Source organism: Atractosteus spatula, chromosome 4, assembly GCF_055471065.1.
Source record: "Atractosteus spatula isolate fAtrSpa1 chromosome 4, fAtrSpa1.hap1, whole genome shotgun sequence".
NCBI lineage: Eukaryota > Metazoa > Chordata > Actinopteri > Semionotiformes > Lepisosteidae > Atractosteus > Atractosteus spatula.
The window spans coordinates 7,915,734-7,937,240 of NC_142709.1; the positions used below are offsets into that span (position 1 = coordinate 7,915,734).

The window sequence follows — 21,507 nt, forward strand, 5'->3', positions numbered from 1 at the left end:
TGCATCTTTCATTACATAAAATGTAGTTTAAGTACTCTTTGAGTACTTACTGCACATACTATACAAACTATCTTACTCTCTAGATTATTTGTCCATTCATTGAAATTTTAATTTATTTTTTCCAATGTGTTTCTCATTTGAAAGATTAATTAATTGTATTATAATTAATTAAAAATAAAAAGTATAAATTCTATAAAAAAGTAAAAAAGTGTATACTAGGAAATGTTTAGGATCTGTGAAATGTAATTAAGTGTAAACTCTAATCTTAATTCATGTTGATGTACAGAGATACCTATACAGTGTGTTAAAAATATATAAGTATTTGATAAGCCATACTTTTTTGAAAGGAGGGTTCTTCCGTGACTGCAGAACATCATGTACCTTCCTTATAGTATACTATAGATTAGTTTATGGTTGAGTAGTCCAGTCTCATTGCAATAATCTTCATATAATTCCCCATTTGACAGAAAAGACAGAGGTTGGATTAAAGAATTATGTCCTGTTCGGGAAGTGATTTAATATGTATTGCAATAAATAAACATCCAGCCTACAAAGTCATTTATTCAGTAAAATACAATATGTTAAAGAAAAAATGTTTAGAATGGAGTATAAGTACAGTATCTGTTTGTGCCTTGTGATGGAATGGCATCCCACCCTGTATCCTTCCTTGCTCCTGCTGCTTGCTGGGATAGACTTAGGCTCCACTGTAACCCTGAATTCCATCAGAAAATGGAATTGATGGTTTAGAATGTTTATGAAAAGAAATATCTTTAGAAATATTAGTTTCTGACAAATTATTAACAGTCAAAATAAGTCAGAATGTGTTGGATACAAAATGTTGGTCAAACCAATAATGAATTAAATTTGCTCTGAACTTAATAAAATTGTTTCTTTGTTTCCAAGTAATTATGTGAATATTTCCTAATTTAAGGTTAAGCTTAATTGTATTGCAGTTATACAATGTATTTCATAAAAGCCTTTAAAGATAATAAAGATGAAAATAAATAATGTTTTGGGTTATTCCATACTGATTTCACAAATGAAACTGACAAGAACCTTTTAAAATACACTTTAATGTCACTTTTATCTCAGCATTCATAACAAGATAGTCAAGGATTTTTTTTCTTCTGTCAGATAGAATCAGTAAAGCCATTAGCATTGTTAGTTTGGATACAATCTGGAGTCGCATAATAGTGCCAAGGTATTGGAGACATTCTTGCAACACTAAGAACTTTCAGATATACCTGCATGTAAATGTGAGTTTTTTCATTGGCTGCCAGTGGGATTTGCCTACCCACAACTAAATGACCTGATGGTTGGAGATTATAGTCTTGCAACACCCTGTATTTAGAGCTGTCCATGGGGCTGGTTTCTTTACAAATTATAATCTAGGACTGTGAGTAGTCAAGTCATAAAATATCACAAAAGACTTGAAAAAAGTGCTGTACTCTTGCCACATATACTGTACTAGTGTCAATAAAAGAGTTAGATTATAACTGTTATACTGCAGTATTGAATATTTATTGTTATGCTGTTTGACAGTTTATTTCTTTGTACAACCCAGAATTTGCATGCATGTCTATACTGAATGGAAAACACACTCCAGGCGTATCTATCTTCTGCCTCTGATCTTAATAGTGGCGCAAACTGCTGCTTTGTAAATCAGATTGTTTTCAAAAGCTATATTTCTACCCATGGTTACGGAGAGTAATGACACATAGATGGGCTGCAAAGAGGCTGCAACCTTTTGAAAAGATGGATGCTTTGTGCTAAAATCATTTTACTGCTTGGATTTGAGAGGAATTAACTTTGAGTGTGATTGTACAAGGCTGATTTATTCTCCAGGCTTTGTAGGAATTACAGGTTCGCCTCTCCCTACAGCGGATGTTAATGTTATATTTCACCTCTTAACAATTCTTTTCTATTTCCTAGAGAAAATTAAAAATAAAAATTATTTTTTCAAATGAATCAGTAAATTGTTTTCATTTTCTCTTACAGGTAGCCCTGCTAATCTCACCTGTCGGGCCTTTTTTGGCTACAGTGGAGATGTAAGCCCCTTAATATACTGGATGAAAGGTGAGAAGTTCATTGAAGACCTGGATGAAAGCAGAGTCAGAGAGAGTGATATCAGGTAGGTTAAATATAAAATCCATTCTTTCATATATTATAGCCTTACCTGATATGTAGTATAGAGTCCGCTTACTTCGAGACTTTATTTTGTTTCATTAGTGATTGAGATATATTAATCTTGTTGCTTTTCTTTTAAATGTTTGGATATGTACAGTAATTCTCAGTAATTTTGTGATGTGCAGAAAAAATATATGACAGAAAAACAAAAGTCTCTTACACATTTTTGGTTCATTTGGATAATAGATATTTATATAGACGGCAAACAAGGAAGCAACTTCTGATCTTGAAGTTTACAATGTTCCAGCTTTTCTTCGGATTATTACAAGTCTAGTCTTTAAACAGTATTTCATTTGTGACTGATGGCAGGGTGCCATAAACTGTTTGAAAGCCATGAAATATGATACTGTAAAACCTAACCCTATAAATATTGGATTGAGGAGTGACACTCAATAAATAAAAAAGGATATTTAAGAAGTAAAAGATACAGTATACAACCACACATTATGTGTGTGTGTGCATGTGTGGGTTTAAGGGTCTCAGGAAGAATGCTTATTTTGAACAATGAAAGGAAAAAGAAGAATGATTGTCATTTTTTATGTTGCTTAATAAAATCTCGATATTAAAATTATTCACGATTAAGAGAAAGAAAAAGAAGAACACAGCTGAATAAGAACTTACTCTCTGAATTTTTATTACTTGATGGTGAATCTTGCTTTCATTGTTATGCAATATGAAGTGTTTATTTAGACAGTGTTTCGATGACTAAATTACAAACAATATTTGCAGTTTTATTAACACTTTTTAATGCCTATTTTAAATAATCTGAGGCAGCTCAGGGTTCATTTTCAGATACAGTACAATGTACAATATAACATTTTTGCCCAAATATACTAATAATTCAATGGAGCTGCTAAAGCAAAATAATGTTTGACTGTTTCATTCAAAGAAAGATACCCACCCAAAGTTTGTAGCTCATTTTCTCTCCGTCTCCACCTCATCATATGTATATCTGCATGTCATAAGACAAGTGTTAGAAAATTCCCCTGGAAATCAACAGCTTTTGAGCGCATCAAGAATCAACCTTGAGCAATGGCTGTTCTTATTCTGAGCGAAGACATGAGAAATTCCAACAGCCTACACGTGCAAGGTCCACAAGATTAATTTTGTTAGACACCTACAGCGCACACAGCTGCAGATGCCGTTCATGGTGTTAATTTTATACAGAGGAGAAAGGCAAATTCCCGCTTCCTCGCTATGATCTTGGTGATTGCAATTGTAATCATTAATGCAGCTTACATTGGACTAGCAAATGCCCCTGGAATCTGCACAGCTGTTTCTTTGCTGTGCTTTTTTTTCCCATGCTGTAATCTGTATAAAGCTTACTTGAATGTCATATTGTCTTCCATTTCACTTCCTTTAGTGACGCTGTTGGGGGTGTTTATGCTGTATTTTTGCTCTGGAAGCTCAAAAAAGTATAGTGTTCATTGCCAGCATTGCTGTAACCTACCTTCTATCTCAGTCAACATTCATCAAGAAATGAATGTTGGTTTGCATAAGCTACAGTATGTAAATGTTCAGAAGTGGCACTTTCAGTTTACACCAAATTTAATCGACCATTAGAAACAAACAACATTCAGCAAATAATGTTGAAAGAACAACACCCTAAAATCTACAAAGTAGTGGGGCATCATGCACCTAGAGTATGCTTTCTTGTTAAACCCCTTTATTTATACTTGTGTAACAGTTTGAAGTTTCAAACTTTATTATTGTTTTGTGTTGAGTGACTTTGAATCAACGCATTTTTAACATACGAAAGTCAAACTGGTTAAAACATATGTTACACGGAGTTCATATGAAGACATCGTTAAACATTTTCCTATGTATGACATTTATTTAGGAAACATTTTCTTTTTCACACTTTTGCCTAGAGTACAGTATTAGCAAGGTAACTGAAATTTCGTGGTATCCTTCTATTCAGCTTTTGTCCCTGGATGTCTTTCTCATTGCACTCTGCTTCACACAGTACAAAATATTACCATCATAAAAGATGGAGTTTTTTACCTGTTTTCTGTACGAATGATGAAGTCTGTTTGGCAGCAGAAGGTGAAATTTGGGTTTATATCTAGTGTCTGCTAGATTTATATTGCTTCTGATGTTATTGCTGCATTGATGCCGCATCTCAGATCTACAGATTTGAATGGAGTTTTTTTTTTAAATTGCTTTTTAAAAAGTCTGATTAAAAAATACTTGGGCGTGTTATGACACATTTCAAGATGTACTGCTTCAGAATGATGTCAATCCTGATCAAGAAGACGACATCATCCCCTTCTGTAGACTGCAATGAGGGGTGTACAGTACATGCAAAGCACCATATGTCATGCTGCTAGACACTGGATTTCACTCATACTTAGCTCAGATTACTTTGTACTCAGTTTTCTCTGTTATATTTCCTATCAAGAAATAACTGCACATACTGTAATATAGATGTTAATATAGAAACATTATTTGTATCACATATGGATTATAATCAGATTGTTCCATTTTAGTTTCAATTGCAATGTGTATGTATCATGCAGTACAAGAAAACATTGATAAATAACATCACGTTAAACTAACATCTAAATAGTATACAGTTAATCTATTATATATTGAAATTAAAATGTATAGTGGAATTGCTCAGTTCTTGCTCCACAATTCAAAATCTTCAAAATCAGCCTCCATGTCAATTTGTTTGTCATACAGTAGCTCAAGGCTAAGCTGTCAAAATTCGGCTGAGTGTTTGTCTGCTCCATTTTGAGTTTGGTGTTGTGCTTCACACAGATATCCTTTGTGTCAGGGTTGTAATGTATCATCAGAGTAACAGAAAGTGTCCGCCTACTTTAGAACGGTGTAAAATAGTTGTTGGTATCACAGCACTCATCTTTTCTTCAAAGTAGACTAAGATGTACTTGGATCCTGGTGTACAAATGAGTCATTTGGCTTCCAGTCGTCAGCTCTAATTCTCTGAGACAAACAGTAACTAATGATGCATTAATTTCATAAGATTTAGAATATGAACCCCCACCCCCATAGCAGCCACACACAATGAATTAAAGTTCTTTTACAGGTTAATGTGAACAAGAGAGCAGCGAACATAAAAATTAGTGACATTTAAAACAACTTTATTAGCTGTGTGAGTTTAGGTCACTGAAGCATTCAAATTGCAGACACCCAATGGAGAATAAAATGAAGAAAAGCAATTAGAAAAATAATAGGAAAAGCAAAAACTGTTCTAAAAACGTTTGCTATTGTGCATGTTGTGTTTTTCTATGTGGTAATAGGAAGATCTTAGAGCTGGTTGCCTTTTTCAAAATTGATAATGAAGAAGCTCACAATACCCTTGAGTATAGATCGATGAAAAGGTAGAATAAGGGCAGCTGATGATACGAGCACTTTGAGGAATCAAAGACTTAGCACAAGATCATGATGAGATGTGTTTTCAAAGGTATGGAAGCAGCTTTGCCACTTCAGATTTACATTGAGCCAAAATGCTTTAAGACAGTCCTTTCAGCTTTAGCCATGCAGATATTTTTCTTTTAACTCTCAGAGTATATGGGCCAAGACTTTTGCAATATTTTTTTTTCTGTAATGCATAATATGGAACAAACCAAACAATGAACTTAAATTTCTCTTTTTATTCAAGTTAATTACATATGCATCCATGGTTACGTAGGTCTATATGTGCTCTGCTAAGTGTCTCTGACTGAAGATCCATTAAAACTAGTTAACTGTATTGACTGTACAGTTAAACTCATATTTAAATAAACTGTATTTCTTAAACTCATTGCTTAAGAAAGCTAAGGCCATCAATCCTAATTTCTATTACGAAAACAGTGGGGCATCATTAGCAGTGGGTTCTGAGTTGGAAATGACCTTAGTAAAAATAAATAAATTAATGAAAAAATATCATTCAGTATAAAATGAATTAGAGTAACGTAGGCTTAATTTAATGTATGCTTTTTCCCTCTGGCTGTAGTAATTAAGACAATTGCAATCCTACATTTATTTCTAACCTACATTTTTTGCCCAGACTGAGCTCAATGTATACTGCAGTCAATTTTGAGTTTTAGACTACCATAACTTGTTGAACATCAATTTTGGAATTATAATAACTGAGTTTTTTCATCCTTTTCAACTTAATAAGATAATAAAGTCAAATAAAATGAAATTGTATTTGGGCATCTTGAAAGTGTGAAAACAATTATTAAATATTATTACATACTATATTACATGTATTAACTAGAAATTATTGAAGTCCCCACAATTATAGCAAAAAAATCATTATTTCTGTTGATGTTCCAATGGACAAATGTTGAAATTAGGTGAAACATTACCCATTATCAAGAGTATGTTAACCTTTCAATCTTTCATGGAAACTGATATTCAGCCCATTTACCTGGGCTTTACAAGTGGGAAGACTTGTTGTTGCACATGAAAGCTCCCCAGAAGAATTCTAAACAAACTGAGGAGAGATGTTTTCAGTACCTGCAGACATTCAAGTGTATTGGGTGAATCTCTTGAATCATTCATCTGACTCTGTTAAAGGGCTCAGGATTATGCAATTTGGCTAATTAATACAGCAAACAACTAATAATGGAAGACTAGACTGGGGGACACTACTGTCTTGCAGTGCTGGGACCCTGGGTTCAATCCTGGGATGCTATCTGTGTGGAGTTTCATTTTCTCCCTGTGTTTGCTTGGGTTTCCACTGGGCTCTTCATTTTCCTCCCACAGTCCAAAGATATGCCGGTAGATTAATCGACTCTGGTGTGAATGTATTCACGTCTGTGTCTGTGTGCACCCTGCAATGGACTGGTGTCTCATTCAGGGGTACCCCGCCTTGCGTCCATTGCTCCTCCTTCACCCTGTAGAGGATAATGGTAAGAAAATGGACAGACAAATGGAAAAACACTTTGGCAGGAAGAATCCAGTCACAGTGCAGATTTTCTGTCTGTTCATACCTGCTGATGATAATTCTGGGTCAAAAGAAAGGAACTTTCTTAATTAATCAAATGTGATTTCATATTTTTTTGCCTTACAAAACGGAGAAAAAAAGTTAGATACACCAAATGGATTTCGCAATAGGTAAAAAATATTTTCAGAGTCTGTTTCAAAATCCACAGAGACGACATTTCGAATGTCGTCGCTTTGAAATCTTATCTAGAAGTAAGTCTTTTGCTGGTGAAAAAAGTATGCATATGGATTTTGAGAGCTTGAATAGGATTCAAGATTTGCAATCCATTACTATGATATTACAATAATATAACTTGGTAGGAAAAAGACTGATTATTTTATTTGTTCCCAAGTGCTAGAGTAGGCTCTGGCTCCCCTGTGACCCTGAAATGGATGAAACAATTAGAAAATGGATGGATAGATTAGGCTCCAAATTGCTCAACCAGCAGATGATTTAATTTAGATTGCACTAAAGCTAAGCTGTGACCCAAACATCATAGTTTGAGCTGGGTCATATCAATGACTGACTATGACCAGAATTTCCCAAGCAGCAGCAGAGAGCTGCCTCAGCAAAAGGGTGTCATCAGCTCTGAATTATGTTAGTAAGAGAGTACTACTCTTCCAATCCATGCTAACTCTCCTGCCAGGTGCTTTTGTACTTGCAAACATATGAAATGATGAATGAACTTTCAAGTTCAGGCTGCATATTAAATAGATAAACATACAGTATTTGATATTTTAGCATACAGGCACATTGAAACTGAACCTTGTCCTCTCTGTTTTAGTTAACATGAAAATGTACTCATTAGTGAGAAAAGCACAATAAAAGAAAACAACCCTTTAGTCAGCAATCCTCAGAAGTACTGAATGTCATTTAAAAGAATAGCTCACTAAGAGAATTCACTTTAACAAATCTCATAAACTTACAAAGGGAGATAGCACTTAACTAGATTGAATACTTAAAGGTCTCTATATTGATAGTTTTTTGTAGTTTATTTTCTGAGGTTTTTATAACATTACAGTATTTTTGGTTAATGCAAGTTTTGCAAAACTGAATTGGCTCATCTACTGTACCTTTCTTATTCAATGGGCTATACTGCATTCTTGCAGTTAACATAAGATGTCCATAGTCCTTGAAGGCTTCTTAAAGTCATCCTGAAAGCCTGCACCCAGTAAATGTCAAGAAGCTCATTCAAAACCATTCCTAGGCAATCAACTCTATTTGATGTAGATTGGAACATCAAAGGGAAAACTGGCCCCAGGAGAAACAATGTTTTTTACAAAACTCTCAATCATTATTCCTACAGCTCCAAAGGCTGATGGAAGCTTAGATTTCAACCAACAATCAAAAAACCTTCAATTTAAATCCTGCCTGCTTTCAGGGTGGTACTGTATATGATATTTTTATAATGGCTCAGCTGGTTATGATTATAACGTGATATCTAATTTTTTTTTGCACAACTCACATTTTTTGTGTTTAAAAATTATTTTCTTTGCCTTTTTAGCAGTCTGTTGAATCATCTTTAAAGCGCATGCACACACATGCACACGTAATTGTTCTGTGTATTTTGTAAATATTTAAGTATAATACATTGCTAAGACATATCAAGGCAAAGAGAAGTGGATAATAGAAGTATTGTTAAACCAATTCCCATACTTTTTGATTAATAAATTGTAACAACTTTGCAGATATGCAAATTAAGGTATTTATATAATTTATTCAAGAAATAGATTGAAGTCAAAATAACTCAATTTTTAGTGCCATGGCAAATGAACAACTTTTAAATTAATGGATATGGGAGAAGCATTATGAGGGCTTCAGTTCCTTGGCTCTTCAGAATTAAGATACTCTGTCTAGATCTGCGACATTTTTTAGAAAGACAAAATCTTATTCTTGTCGAAATGTCCTGAATGATTTTCATTTTTGTCCAAATGAGATTTGATGTGATGCATTTTTTATACATTGGAAATATACAGTGTGCATGACGTTGATAGAAAAAACATAAAATAATGTAATAGTTAATAGATTCCAAAATATGATATAAATATAATTTAACCTATGATATTCAATTGTCCTGCTTTCACCTTCACATTTTACTCCAGTCATAAAATACATGTTAAGACACACATGGCTAGGCCTAGTCTTTAAAAAGCTATAAGTGGAGATTTATCCTTTTTCTTTAAGGCCTTTGTATCTGCCTGACTACCCAGAAGATGGAGAAGTATGGCACTAAGATAATGCTAAGAAAGTAAAAAAGGGGTAAAACTGTGCACTGTTTTTTTTCCTTAAGAGAATAAAGATTAGATTATATCTGACTACTTTTTAAACCTGTCTAATCAAGAAAAAATGTTACAGAATTTAAATCAAATGTGTGACAGACAGAAAGTGACATATTTAACACAAAGTACTTAGTGGCACTTCAGTTTTTTTTTTTTAAATTAGAATGAAACACACATGAATTCTAATTATCTAGTATGACATCCCCTTCACAGTCTTTTTCTCCTGCAATGATATTCAACTTGTCGAATGTGGATGACCTTATAGCACTTGTGCAAGACTGTAGCCCTTAAGGGTCACCATCCAACTTATTTTATTGACATCTTTAAACAGCAAGCTGCTCGTTGTTTAAAAGGAAGGGAAGGGTGTTTCAATGGTTCAATTACGCAATTAATTAGTTCAGAGCAATAATGTACGGAATAGAGATAGAATGAACACAAGGAAGCTCTTCAGTCCCTTGAGAGATAGACATAGATAGATGTGCACCACTGGTATTTGGCGTTGAGAAAAAGATACCTTAAGGGAAAAAATGATAGAAGGGGTTTTTGTGGAGAGGTTTTGTTATTCATTTGTTATTGATGGCATTTAAATTGTGGCACTTCAGAGTCTGAGATGTGCAGTGTTGTCTTTCAAAAGATCACTCGTCTTTTCAAGGATCCATTCCAATTCTTCTGAATGCATGTCTTCCTCTTTTCCTGTCATTAACTAAATAAAGTGAACGAAGACAGTTGTTTTTGGCAAAGCATTTGACTGACTTCCCCCCAGGGCCTTTTCCAGTATGATTGTTCTTACATTAGAGAGCAATGAATTTGCAAAGCAAACAAGCCACATACAGTACAGGTCACATTTTCGGTTTTCTGTACATGGAAATATCAGAATGTTTACCAACTGTGATATACAGTAAGTAATACTTTGTGCTATAACAACCCAAAAAGTCAAAGCGATGACTGTTTTGATGTAAAAAAAAAGAATTCTGCTCTTTCACGTTCCATATTTTTAGTAATTAAGCCTTAAAATATCTACTTCTCTAAGTTTTAATTTCCGTTTTACAGTTGATCCCCTTGCATTATTAAAAACTGATACAAAATAATGTTCAGTCAGGCTTTAGAGTGAGCTGCAGGTATGTGTCTTTCCAATGGTGAAAGAATCTAAAATAACACATACAGGTTAGTCCTGGTGAGTAGGAGTTGCAAAAAGCACTTCAGCTGGCTTCGTGAATACCTTCTCTGATATTTTACATCTATTAAGCTCGAGCAGTCAGTTAAACCTTGTGCTTTGTCTACTTTATGTAAGTGTGTGTGATTCCCCTAATTACTGTGAAAACACTAATTGCTCCTTGAGCAGAGAATACAAGGATGGATTCTCTTACTGAGTCTCAAAAATGCATGTATTTGTTTCTGCCTTCACCTCTGAAGAGTCTGAAAATTGGTTTTCTCAATTGTCACCTAAGGAATTCTCTGATGTTTCTAATTTTCTTAATCTGCTCTGCCGCCTTTATAGCTTATGGATGTTTAATCAGTGAAACAGCAATTATTAGACATACATCCAGTTTCTTATTTGGGGCGGAGCATTGGCACTGTGGGTAAGGATCTGCACCTGTGGCTGGAACGTTGCTGGTGTGTATCCCGTGGCTGGCAGAGGAATCCTACTCCGTTGGGCCCCTGAGAAAGTCCCTTAACCCCAACTAACCCAGGGGTGCCGTATAAATGGCTGACCCTGTGCTCTGACCACAAGCTTCTGTCCCTGTCTGTGTGTCTCATGGAGAGCAAGTTGGGGTATGCGAAATTACAAATTCTTAATACAAGAAATTGTATATGGCCAATAAAGTTATCTTATCTTATCTCTTATCTTATATACACATAAGTTTGACTATTTGTTCATTTTGTAATGTGTCAGTTACAGTACTAGCCATGATCAACCATTATTAATCACATTCTGATCCTTAAGGAACATGATTATCTTTACAAAAAAGCAAACTATTCACTTTATTAGTGACTCTTCCATTATATCGGCATTTGTGATTTACAACACTGAAAATATTGCTAAATGAAAAGGGAAGATAATCATGCAATGTATTTTTATTTCTTTGCTGCATTTTTTGATGGAGACATTGTTTACTTTATTGAGAATAATCTTTCCACTGCTACTTTGTTACCATGGCAGCAACTATAAAAAGAGTGAGTGCTGTTGCTATGAAGTGTGTACTTTTTGTTTCAGAAGGTGCAGGAAAAACATTCTTATAAATAATTAAGTTTGAATATCTATACTGCCTAATGTCTATTATCTATTAACAAGTCATCAAATAACAATTTTGGTTTGCTTTAGAAATGCTGTAATGATATTCAGTTTGTTTCTCTGCCTGCTTCACTCTGTAGGTTGACTTTTTATTGAGTTACATATTACAGGCTGTTGATATAAAATATGTAAGCGCACATTTTTATTATCTTTTTCATTAAAAAAATAATTTGTGTGAGTGTTCCTGTTCAGAAATATTAAAAATACCAGTGGATATTAGGGATGGTACTGTACTAAACTAAGGGATTACAGTGAAGAAAATTGAACAGTATGATTCTCTCCCAGTCTCTCCGTACATATAAATTATACAGAGAGATGTAATCAAATTATTGGTTTGATGAATGATGAAATATTTATTTTTAGAATTTCATAAACTGCATGAGATCCCTGATCTAACGGACATCTATGGGTGTAATGTTCTCCATAGCGGTTTTACTGTTTTATTTCAATCAGATCAGTCACCTGCTCCCTCTCTCCCCCAGATGTTGTTTTCTGTTCTCTTCATAGAACAATTTCCTTAAAAGAGCAAAATCATCTTTGAAGAATCCCTCAGATTTTTTTCTAAAACTCCAGCTAATTTCCAGTATACATTTTGTAAATATTTAAACAATTGTACAGCACATGTAAAACTTCTGTTTTTCTCCTGTCTTTTACAGGATTATTAGGGAACATCTTGGAGAGCAAGAAGTGTCAATTTCACTCACAATCGACTCTGTAGAAGAAAGCGATCTAGGAAACTATTCTTGTTATGTGGAAAATGGGAATGGAAGACGTCAAGCCAGCATTCTCTTACACAAAAGGGGTAAAGGAAAATCTGCTGCTTTTCTTCGCTGCCAAGCTGTTGTTACATTTTTTCATGTGTTCTTTGACTTTTCACTTTTCTTGTGTTTGTCAGACGTTTTTTTTTAAGGTTATGGGATAGATATCAATGTGTTACAACACTTTAGCTAAGGTGCTTCACAATTTGAAGTAGATGGTAGTGATGCAAGAGGTTTTTCTGGACATTGTGAAACACAAACATCTTTTACTTATATGTGTTTTAACAAACAGTCTAGTTTTACAAAAATAGGAATATTACAGTACTAGAAGCACACTAATGAACAGCTTCATTTCTCACATTTATATTTTAATATATGCAAATATATGCATACAGTATATTAAAACTCTATGATCTTACAGTTAATTTTTAGTGCATGTTACTTCTAGGAGCAGTTGTATTATATAACAGTTTTGGGAGTAAGCACTGTAGGTTTATTTGTTAGAAATAAAATAAAAACATTCTTTTTGGCATCCTCTTTACCTCTTCATCTAATATTTCAGACATTTCATCTTGATGACAATATATTTTCTACCTAAATAAGGAGGAGCTGTGTTTAGCACACAGGATACAATAATAACAGTTTTAGTAGTATTTTCACACTACTTGTTAATAAAATAAATCAGATGCATTTTTGCAATGAAGTCAGAAGAGAATAAATCACATGCCCTGCCTTTGTAACTATAAAAGGGTTATTAGTTAATCAAAAGACTTGATAACTATCAAGAAATGATAAAAGTTACAATTGTTACAATTGTAATGAGTTTTTCTAACTACCCCTCATGGAGGTCACCAAACAGACAGCAGCTGCCAAATGAAACCTTAATTCAGAAGAAATAAAATGGCGTTTCATTTTGATTACAGCTTCACAGAAAATGGTAGTAACACCTTTCCTAATCATTTTTATTAATTAGTATTGATATGTTCATGAATTCTCTTGCAGAAGATTTAATCCAAAAAAAAACTGCCTTTCCTAGCCTCTGTTTCCCATTCTCCCTGGTCTTTTTTTCTGGTTCCCTGGACTCTCTGGCTTCTGGTTCCCTGGCCTACCCGGCTTCTGGTTTCCTGTCTCACTGGTCTTTTTATGTGTCAATTTGTCCCCATGGATTCCAAGATTTTATTAGTTGTGGATTATTTTTTACGTGGTGTTTGTTCCCCTGTTCCGTCAGGGATTATTTATGCTGTGGGTAATTTTTTTCATTTGCTGGTTGCTTCGGATTCCCGGGTTATTTCTGTTGTACGTTATTTTTTACGTGTTTTGTCTGATTTTTGTCTCTGGCCTCAGAAGCCCTGCCCGGCTCCCTCTTCCTTTACTTAATAAAGGTTTTCCCCGGAGGAGGGGGTTAGCTCTCAGCTGTGGACTCCTGGAGGTTTCCTTTCAGTTAAATGAGGTTTTTCCTCCCCCCAGTCCTGTGCAGCTTATTATTTTTGAGACATCCGGAGCCACCCTTGAAGGGGGGGGGGTACTGTCACGACACTCTTCCTACCTCTAGAGGGCACTCCACCTTTCTGTCCTATTCCTAGCTTCCCTTTGCCTTTTCATGGTCTTCCGGTGCGTCTGGTGGTGGTATGCTATTAATATCCGGTCTGTCCAGTGTTCCTCGCTCGGCATTGGGATCGGATATCGTGAGACTTGTCTCTCCAGGTCGCCCCACGTCCGCTGCCTGAGGGCCCTTGTCTTTTCCCCGACTCCGCCCGATACCTTGAGCCCGGAGCGAACCCCCGTGTTTGCTCTGTTCCTGCTGCTACGCATAGGGTCATCCCATCCCGCCGGTCTCTCCATGGCTAGCCACTGGCTTCCATGACAGTTTCCATGTAATAGAAGCCTGAGATATTTCTCTAAAATTACTCAGGTTATTTTTCTCATACATCATATGGATCCATATTGCATTACCAACTGACTTGTCCTTGAATTACTACCTCTGTCTTGTGTGACTGTTGAAAGAGTTGCATTAATTCTTTTTGAATAACTTTTGTTTGTCCTTGAGTATAATTGGTAAGGTGCCATCAGGCACAAGAAATTTATTTATCCTGCTAGTACCTGAAATACTTTTGCCTCTTCTATGCTAATACTGTTTATAAAGAACTTTTGCCTTCTGCTGCCTGAGGCATGTTGTTGACTTCTTCCTGTATGAATATCTGAGTGAAACATTTGTTCTGTTCATCTGCCATTTCCATTTCATCATCTGCAAGCTTACTATCATTGTCTCTGATACATTTTACTTCATCCTTAAAAGAACATAAGAACATGAAATTCTCCCTAAAGCCACTTCATATGTTCAGATTTCATTGGATTGATGTCATATTTGTCACAAAGCACAGGGCAGATGTAGTGAGATTAATATACAGGCACATCATGGAGATCACTATTTTTTTCCCCAAAACTCATGTTAATTACAGGGAAGCTCCAAAACACTGTACAAGGAGAATAACAAATAAATTAGGACATGTCATGATCTTTTCTCTTACTCTAATAGTTTATAGTTAATAGGGGAGATGACTGCATTACATTCTCATTAAATAAGGGAAAGGTTTCAGGGTGCTCTGCAACATACTGTATCCTGCACAATGTCAAGATTCCCAAATGTATCATGGAGTTTGTTGGTCTTCTCCCTAAAGCTACTTCATATGTTCAGATTTCATTGGATTAATGTCATATTTGTCACAAATACAATATTTGTCATTGAATGTCACATGGCACAAAAGACTATTGCCCCTAGTGTCCTGATGAAAATCTGTCGATCGTAAAATCTTCACTTCTTTTAATTGGTGAATAATTTTCCACCTCCCCCATCTGATCTGCTGCATAACATAGTGTAGAAGCAGCTTGTCACCCAGGTGGGTGAGGCACATCAGTGGTGGGTGAAGTGAATTCCCTCTAATTGCTAAGGACTCTGAGATCCTTGAAAAACTCTGGCATTAAAAACTCTATATACAGTAAATGCAAGGAATTATATCTACAAATTATTATTCTGTCAAAATAATTACAGTGTTTCAATTTACTGGCTTAGCTGTACAGTATATGATTTTATAGCTTGTTTTAACATCTCTAGACGGCAAGTACATTTTCTGTTTGACATTAGGTGTAGGTTTCAGCATTAAAATGTTTCTCACAAAATTGAGTATGTACCCATTTGTTGCATGAAATCTCTGAACCTAATGCTTCCTTTACTGTTAAAAAACATATTCCTCCTTTACGAGTGAGGTATTGTAGTTGTTTGAAGTTGTTTCTAACAGTTATGATGAGCATTGTTAATTGTTATTGTGGTATTTTCCTGTGCAATATTTCCTAGGCTTGTGTTTTTGTTGGTTACTGGTTATCTAAGGAAGGAGGCTTTTTGGCAGAAAAAGAGCTGGCAGTTGTGCATACATTTGCATAGTAAGTTATTTCTCTTTTTAAACTTCAGCTTTTGAGAAAGCTTTGAAGACAGCCCATTTCCATTTAATTTAGTATATGAAAGGATTTATTCTGAGCAGCGTATCTTGGACTAAACTTTTGGAGATTATTCCAGCCTCTAGAATCGAAACAGTTTTTCCTGGGCTTAGCCTCAGAGACCACCATATTTGTGATGTGATGTTTATTTTATGGGGTTATAATTCAATATGCATGACTCCAACAGAAGTGGAGCACAGTTGCTTCATAATGTGAGCTGCTTTGTTTTCTGTTCTTGGTTTAGGAACATATAAACCAGTATGAAATTATGCATTAGACCTTTTCTTTGCCTGTATTTTGACATCTCTCTACACAGCAGTGCGCTCCATTATGTTTTTAACTAAGGACATCTAATATTCCATCAAATGTCTACAACTGAACCCTCATGCATCAAGGCCTTGACTGTGTCCCCAGCAGCTGTCTGAGCCTGTACCAGTCCCTCATCTGCGCATGGATCCCAGCAGTTGAAAAGCTCATACAGTAGAAATAATTACAGCCAAGAGAGGCCAGTATCCAGTGATGCCAAGAGAGGGGATGTGGAGGCTCCCAGCACAGTGCCAGCAACTTTTTCACTGCAGTCCAGTCAGCTATCCATTGCTGCTACAACAAGAGGTCCAGATTAGTGGGATCATCTCACAAGAGTATCAAGCGCAAACAGTAATATTTCTTAATTAGTATAATATACAAACAATGAGAGGTCAGAACTGTACAAATAAAACGTATTTTGATATGATTATGTTTTTCTAGATCTATACATATACACAATAGATGCAGAAAATATAGAGAGATTTACTATTGTGCTTATTGACGTTTATGTTAAAAATATGTATTCGTGGAAGTGGGAGCACAGCTTGAAATAGTATAAACTCGAATTCAGATAACAAATGCCAGAAAATATGCATCAGTATTTTTTTATGCTTGATGTGACTTCTAACACTTTTGTATACTTCATTGCATTTAAATTGAATTGTTAATGATCTCCAGCTGTTGTAGGTTAAAAATATTTAGATTCCATTCTAACTGTATTTTGAATTTAAAGCCACAAATATGTTTTAGATGTTAAACCATGGAATATTAGGTTTTTATTGAAAATAAAGAACAGAATAATTAATACAATTAGATAACTAATTAGAAACAGATGCTTCTGATAGCTCAAAACACTAGAATTCAGTACTCTTTACTTATCTTTTGTTAGGTTTGTTCATTACCTTATAAAAGTACTATTTACCATACTGCTTTTACTAATTCTATTATATAGGCACTATTAAGAAGTTACCATGTTTTTGTCTATTATGCTTATCAGTTACTATAAAACATAGTATTTTTTATAGCTAGAAGGTGAGCCTTCCAAAAAATATTTTGTCTTTATTCTTTAAACAGAACAGATTTCTACTGCAGACAAAAAGACAGTTATTTTTACAGATAAAATATAAAAGTGAAGAAAATAAAATTATATAATAAACATACCTGTACTGCAATACTGGAATTGCTCCTTCAAACACAAAGTGTCACAAATTGCTCTTCCCCCCTGAGTTATCCAATTATGCACTCAGAACCAGTCTTTTATCAAGTACCAGTTTCATTTAACTGTAGTAAACAACTGAATTAAAGTGGAATTTTTAAAAATGCAAAATTACTTGTTAATTTACATTACTGTTATATCTGGTAAGGTCTATTTCAAAGATTCAAAGACTCTTCTTGACAACATAAGAGAAGAATAATTTCCTAAAATCTCACAAAGATCTTTTTGTTTCTATAAATATAATTATCATGATACAAGGGGTATTAGTGAAAGAATTTCATACAAACAGTTTTTCTTTGACGTTTCTAGTTTGCCTAAAACAATCTGATACTTCTTGTAAATCTTACTGAGGAAAATGTGGATGTCAATTAATATTCTTCAATTGTAATATGCATATGCTTATGTATAGATAAATTGCATAAATGCTGAGTAATGACTACCTTCTTCTGTTGCTGTATCAAGCCACACTAAGGCAAGCAGGTGTGGGAACCATTAAAAAACTGTTACTGTAATATAGTATCATTTTGAGACAGAGTTTAAAATGAACAGCATTTCAAAAAATAGATATGAAATCAACAGAGGATAGCAATATTTTAAAGATATTCTGGCGGAAGAAAAGAAGAGAGTCATCCCAAAAGTAAATCAAATTCTAAAATGTAGTGTCCTAAATAATTTTTAAAAATCAAAGAGAATATAAGGAGAAAGAAAGCACTTTGTAGAATGATTAAAAAATAACAGCTTCCAATTAAAGAAAATAAGTGTGGTGAATCACAAGCATAGGTTAAGAAAGTCTATCAAAAAGTAAAAGAGAGAGAAAAAGATATTGCAATAGGATCCATATATTTTCTATCTACTTTATCCAGTATAGGGTGACTGGAGAGCCGGAGCATAATGGCAAAAGGCAGGATAAACCCTGAATGGGACAGCAGTCCATCTCAAGGCACTCACAGACACAAACACAATTAATCTACACATATGTCTTTGGACTGTGAGAGGAAACCAGAGCACCCAGAGGAAACCCACATAATTATAGGGAGAACATACAAACTCTAGGCAGATAGCACTCTGGGAATTTAACCCAAGGCCCCAGACCTGTGAGGCAACAAAGCTTCTACAACAGCATGAAAACAAAAGGATAAAGTGTAGTGGAGCTAATAATTAGACTACTCATAACTAATAATCATTTAGATATTTTTAGATATTAAAATTGACTTAACGAGTGTATTAAATGAATATTTTGACTCAGGTGTTTACCAGTGAATAAACTGACAAGATACCTCAGGCTTACTGAAGGCACTTTTCTGCAGTAAGTAAAATTACAATGATAAAGTGATTAGTGCTATATATACAGTATGCTACAAGCACTCAAGACAAACAAATCTCCAGGGCCTGATTCTATTATTTGTATTCTACCAGTTGTACTTCAGGAAATTAGATTATATTTATAGATGAATAAAAAACAACTTTTCAATGGTCCTTTAAGGCAGGGATAATACCTGTTCCTAGACAAATTGCTAATGTAGCCATCAATAAAAATGGTGACAAAACTGAACCAAGTTCATTACAAATAATTAAGTTTTATATTACCTGCCAGGAAGAGGTAACAATTCTAACTTAATTAAAAGATTGTCTCTATGGCTAAAGAATATAGGAAAATTGAAAATCAATTTAGAAAAGGTTGGTCTTGATAAACAAATGGACTTCATTAAACAAGCAACATCAGTGATGGATACTAATAGAGCATATACATTTTCAAAAGGCTTTTGATAAATGTTATTTTTGGATAACATTATTACCTGTTAATGCAGGCGTTCACAGTCCTAGTGGTAGAGGCCCACGCAAATGCTGTTTTGTGTTCCAGCTGAGCTCTTTACCGATTGAACTTTTTTTTTCCTATTTGAAAGCTGGGAAATGTCCCTGTCTCAACAATTACTGCCGTTCAAAGGCAACAATCGAAATGGTTAAGAGCTAAAAACAATTAAACAAGTCAATCTACTTTTCTTATTAAATAAATTAACAGTTCAATTTTGCAACAGATAGAACAAAAAACAACTGATGTCTGGGCCTTCAGGCTCAGAATTGGGAACATTAATGGATAGAAAACCAATAAGGGGTGAATGTTCAAACTGGGGTGATGTCATTAATGGTGTGCCACAAGGATCTATATTAGGAATGCTGTGCTTCTTCATTTATATTAATCAAAGATTCTGTTATTGTTAATAAAGAAGTCACATTGACAGATCATGCCTAAACAGGAGGATTAGCAAACACTGTAGAAACCACAAAGGAAATTGAACTGTAGAAGAGAAGAGATGTTTAGTTAAAATTGTACAATGCATTGATATGACCACATTTTGAATATTGTGTACAATTATGCCATGTTCCAAAAAAATATATTGTTGCTGACACACCAGTTCAGAGTGTGACCAGTTACTTTTTGGGATTTAAAGTCCTATACTGAAAAGCTAAGTGCTAATTTGTTTTAGAATTTGTTTCAAATAAAGTGTCAAGGGATTTTGGAACAACATATCCCACATTTCCTACAATGTTGTTGAAGCAGGAAACCCTGTTTTCTTTCAAAAAACCTCTGAATGAGATTCTTGGATCAATTACCTACCAGCAAGATTAATGAACAAATGTTCTCCTCTCATTTGTAATTTATGCTCCATGTCTTTATATTATTTCAACAAAGTTACAAAATATGCCACATAAGAATAATTTATGCAATCAATATTTTTATGGCAAGACCTAGAGGCATTTTAAGTGCTTCCCCATCTGCTCTAATGAGCCTTTGTAGAATTACCTAAAAGGCATGTTATCCGATAAATGTATGCATATACAGTACAGTACCTTTATATTATTATACAGATAGAAATACTGTAATTCTTATGCAATACTTAATCAGTAATTTGTTGTTAATATGGAAGCATACATTTGTCCTGTTGGTGAGATGTCCTATTTATTTAGGAACCAGCCTTCTTTTACAGCAGTAATCAATGTGTTTCCCTGATGGAATGATTGACAGTGGCTAATCTCCTTTAAAAACGTGGCTGCGGGGTTCTCTTTCATAGGTAACCATTTGGTGCCTGATCCTTAGCTTTCTACTACAGGCTTCACAGTTTCTCCTGTTATTGTTCTTTTATTAAAACTTGCTGCCACATTTACTATATTTACTTATCAGCTTTCAATGACACCTTAGCATGAAGTTAATTTTGGTTCAATGCCTGAAAGGACACTTCATCAGTTTTTTTGGTATTGGAGCACACTGGCAGAAAAATCTTTGTGACGGCACATGCTGTTTAAAATGTAACAAAATTAATCAGTTGCATAATACTTTGTACAATTTTAAACTCTAAACATTGAGTGTAATATGTTTTTGAAGGGTTTGGATTTAGACTTCTCAGGGTTATGTAATGCAAATAAACTTATCTTCATTATTTTTAATCCTTGGGGTTATTGTGCATCACTTAAACATGGGGATTTTAGGACGCATTTGCTCAAAGCCCATGTTATTTACTTCTTTCAAAGGCAGTACAGAAAAGTATATTTCAGTGGATGTTTAATAGCTAAAGTGGAATTCTATGCATTTGTTTTTCTTCCCATGGACATTATGCATTATTGAAAGTTAATTCAGTTAATTAAGTTCCAGTTTTGAAAAAATATTATAACACAGGAATGAAAACCAAGTGAAAAAGTACCTCATTTGAGAAACATCTACAGTATGTAGCTGTATCAATTCTCACTCAGATACTTTAGGTTCAAGTGGGAAATATGGATATGTGTATTAAAATATATCATTCTACTAATTGTATCAAGGAGTTCATTAACTTAAGAATACAGTATAGCTATATGAAACATAGGTTTTGTGCAATGATTCAGGCCAGGAAGCATGCTCACTGAAATACATTAGAAAAAAAATCAATATCACATTAACATGTATCTATTTGTAAGGTAGTGGATTATGGATTAAAAAATTACAGAGCTAACAATGTAGCTCCTGTATTCTTCTACTGGAGAGAAAAGCCTTTCGGGCTGATTAG

General features: G+C 34.5%; 1 protein-coding gene across 1 annotated transcript in view; it reads left to right on the forward strand.

Moving 5' to 3' along the window:
• Nucleotides 1-2,004: 2,004 nt before the first annotated feature.
• Nucleotides 2,005-21,507, forward strand: part of LOC148835753 (interleukin-1 receptor accessory protein-like 1) — a 48,685-nt gene continuing 29,182 nt past the window's right edge. The window contains exons 1-2 of the mRNA XM_088913947.1: nt 2,005-2,131; nt 12,352-12,497. Of these exons, the coding sequence (XP_088770073.1) occupies nt 2,070-2,131; nt 12,352-12,497 (208 nt within the window). The 5' untranslated portion in view covers nt 2,005-2,069. The remainder of the gene's footprint in view (nt 2,132-12,351; nt 12,498-21,507) is intronic.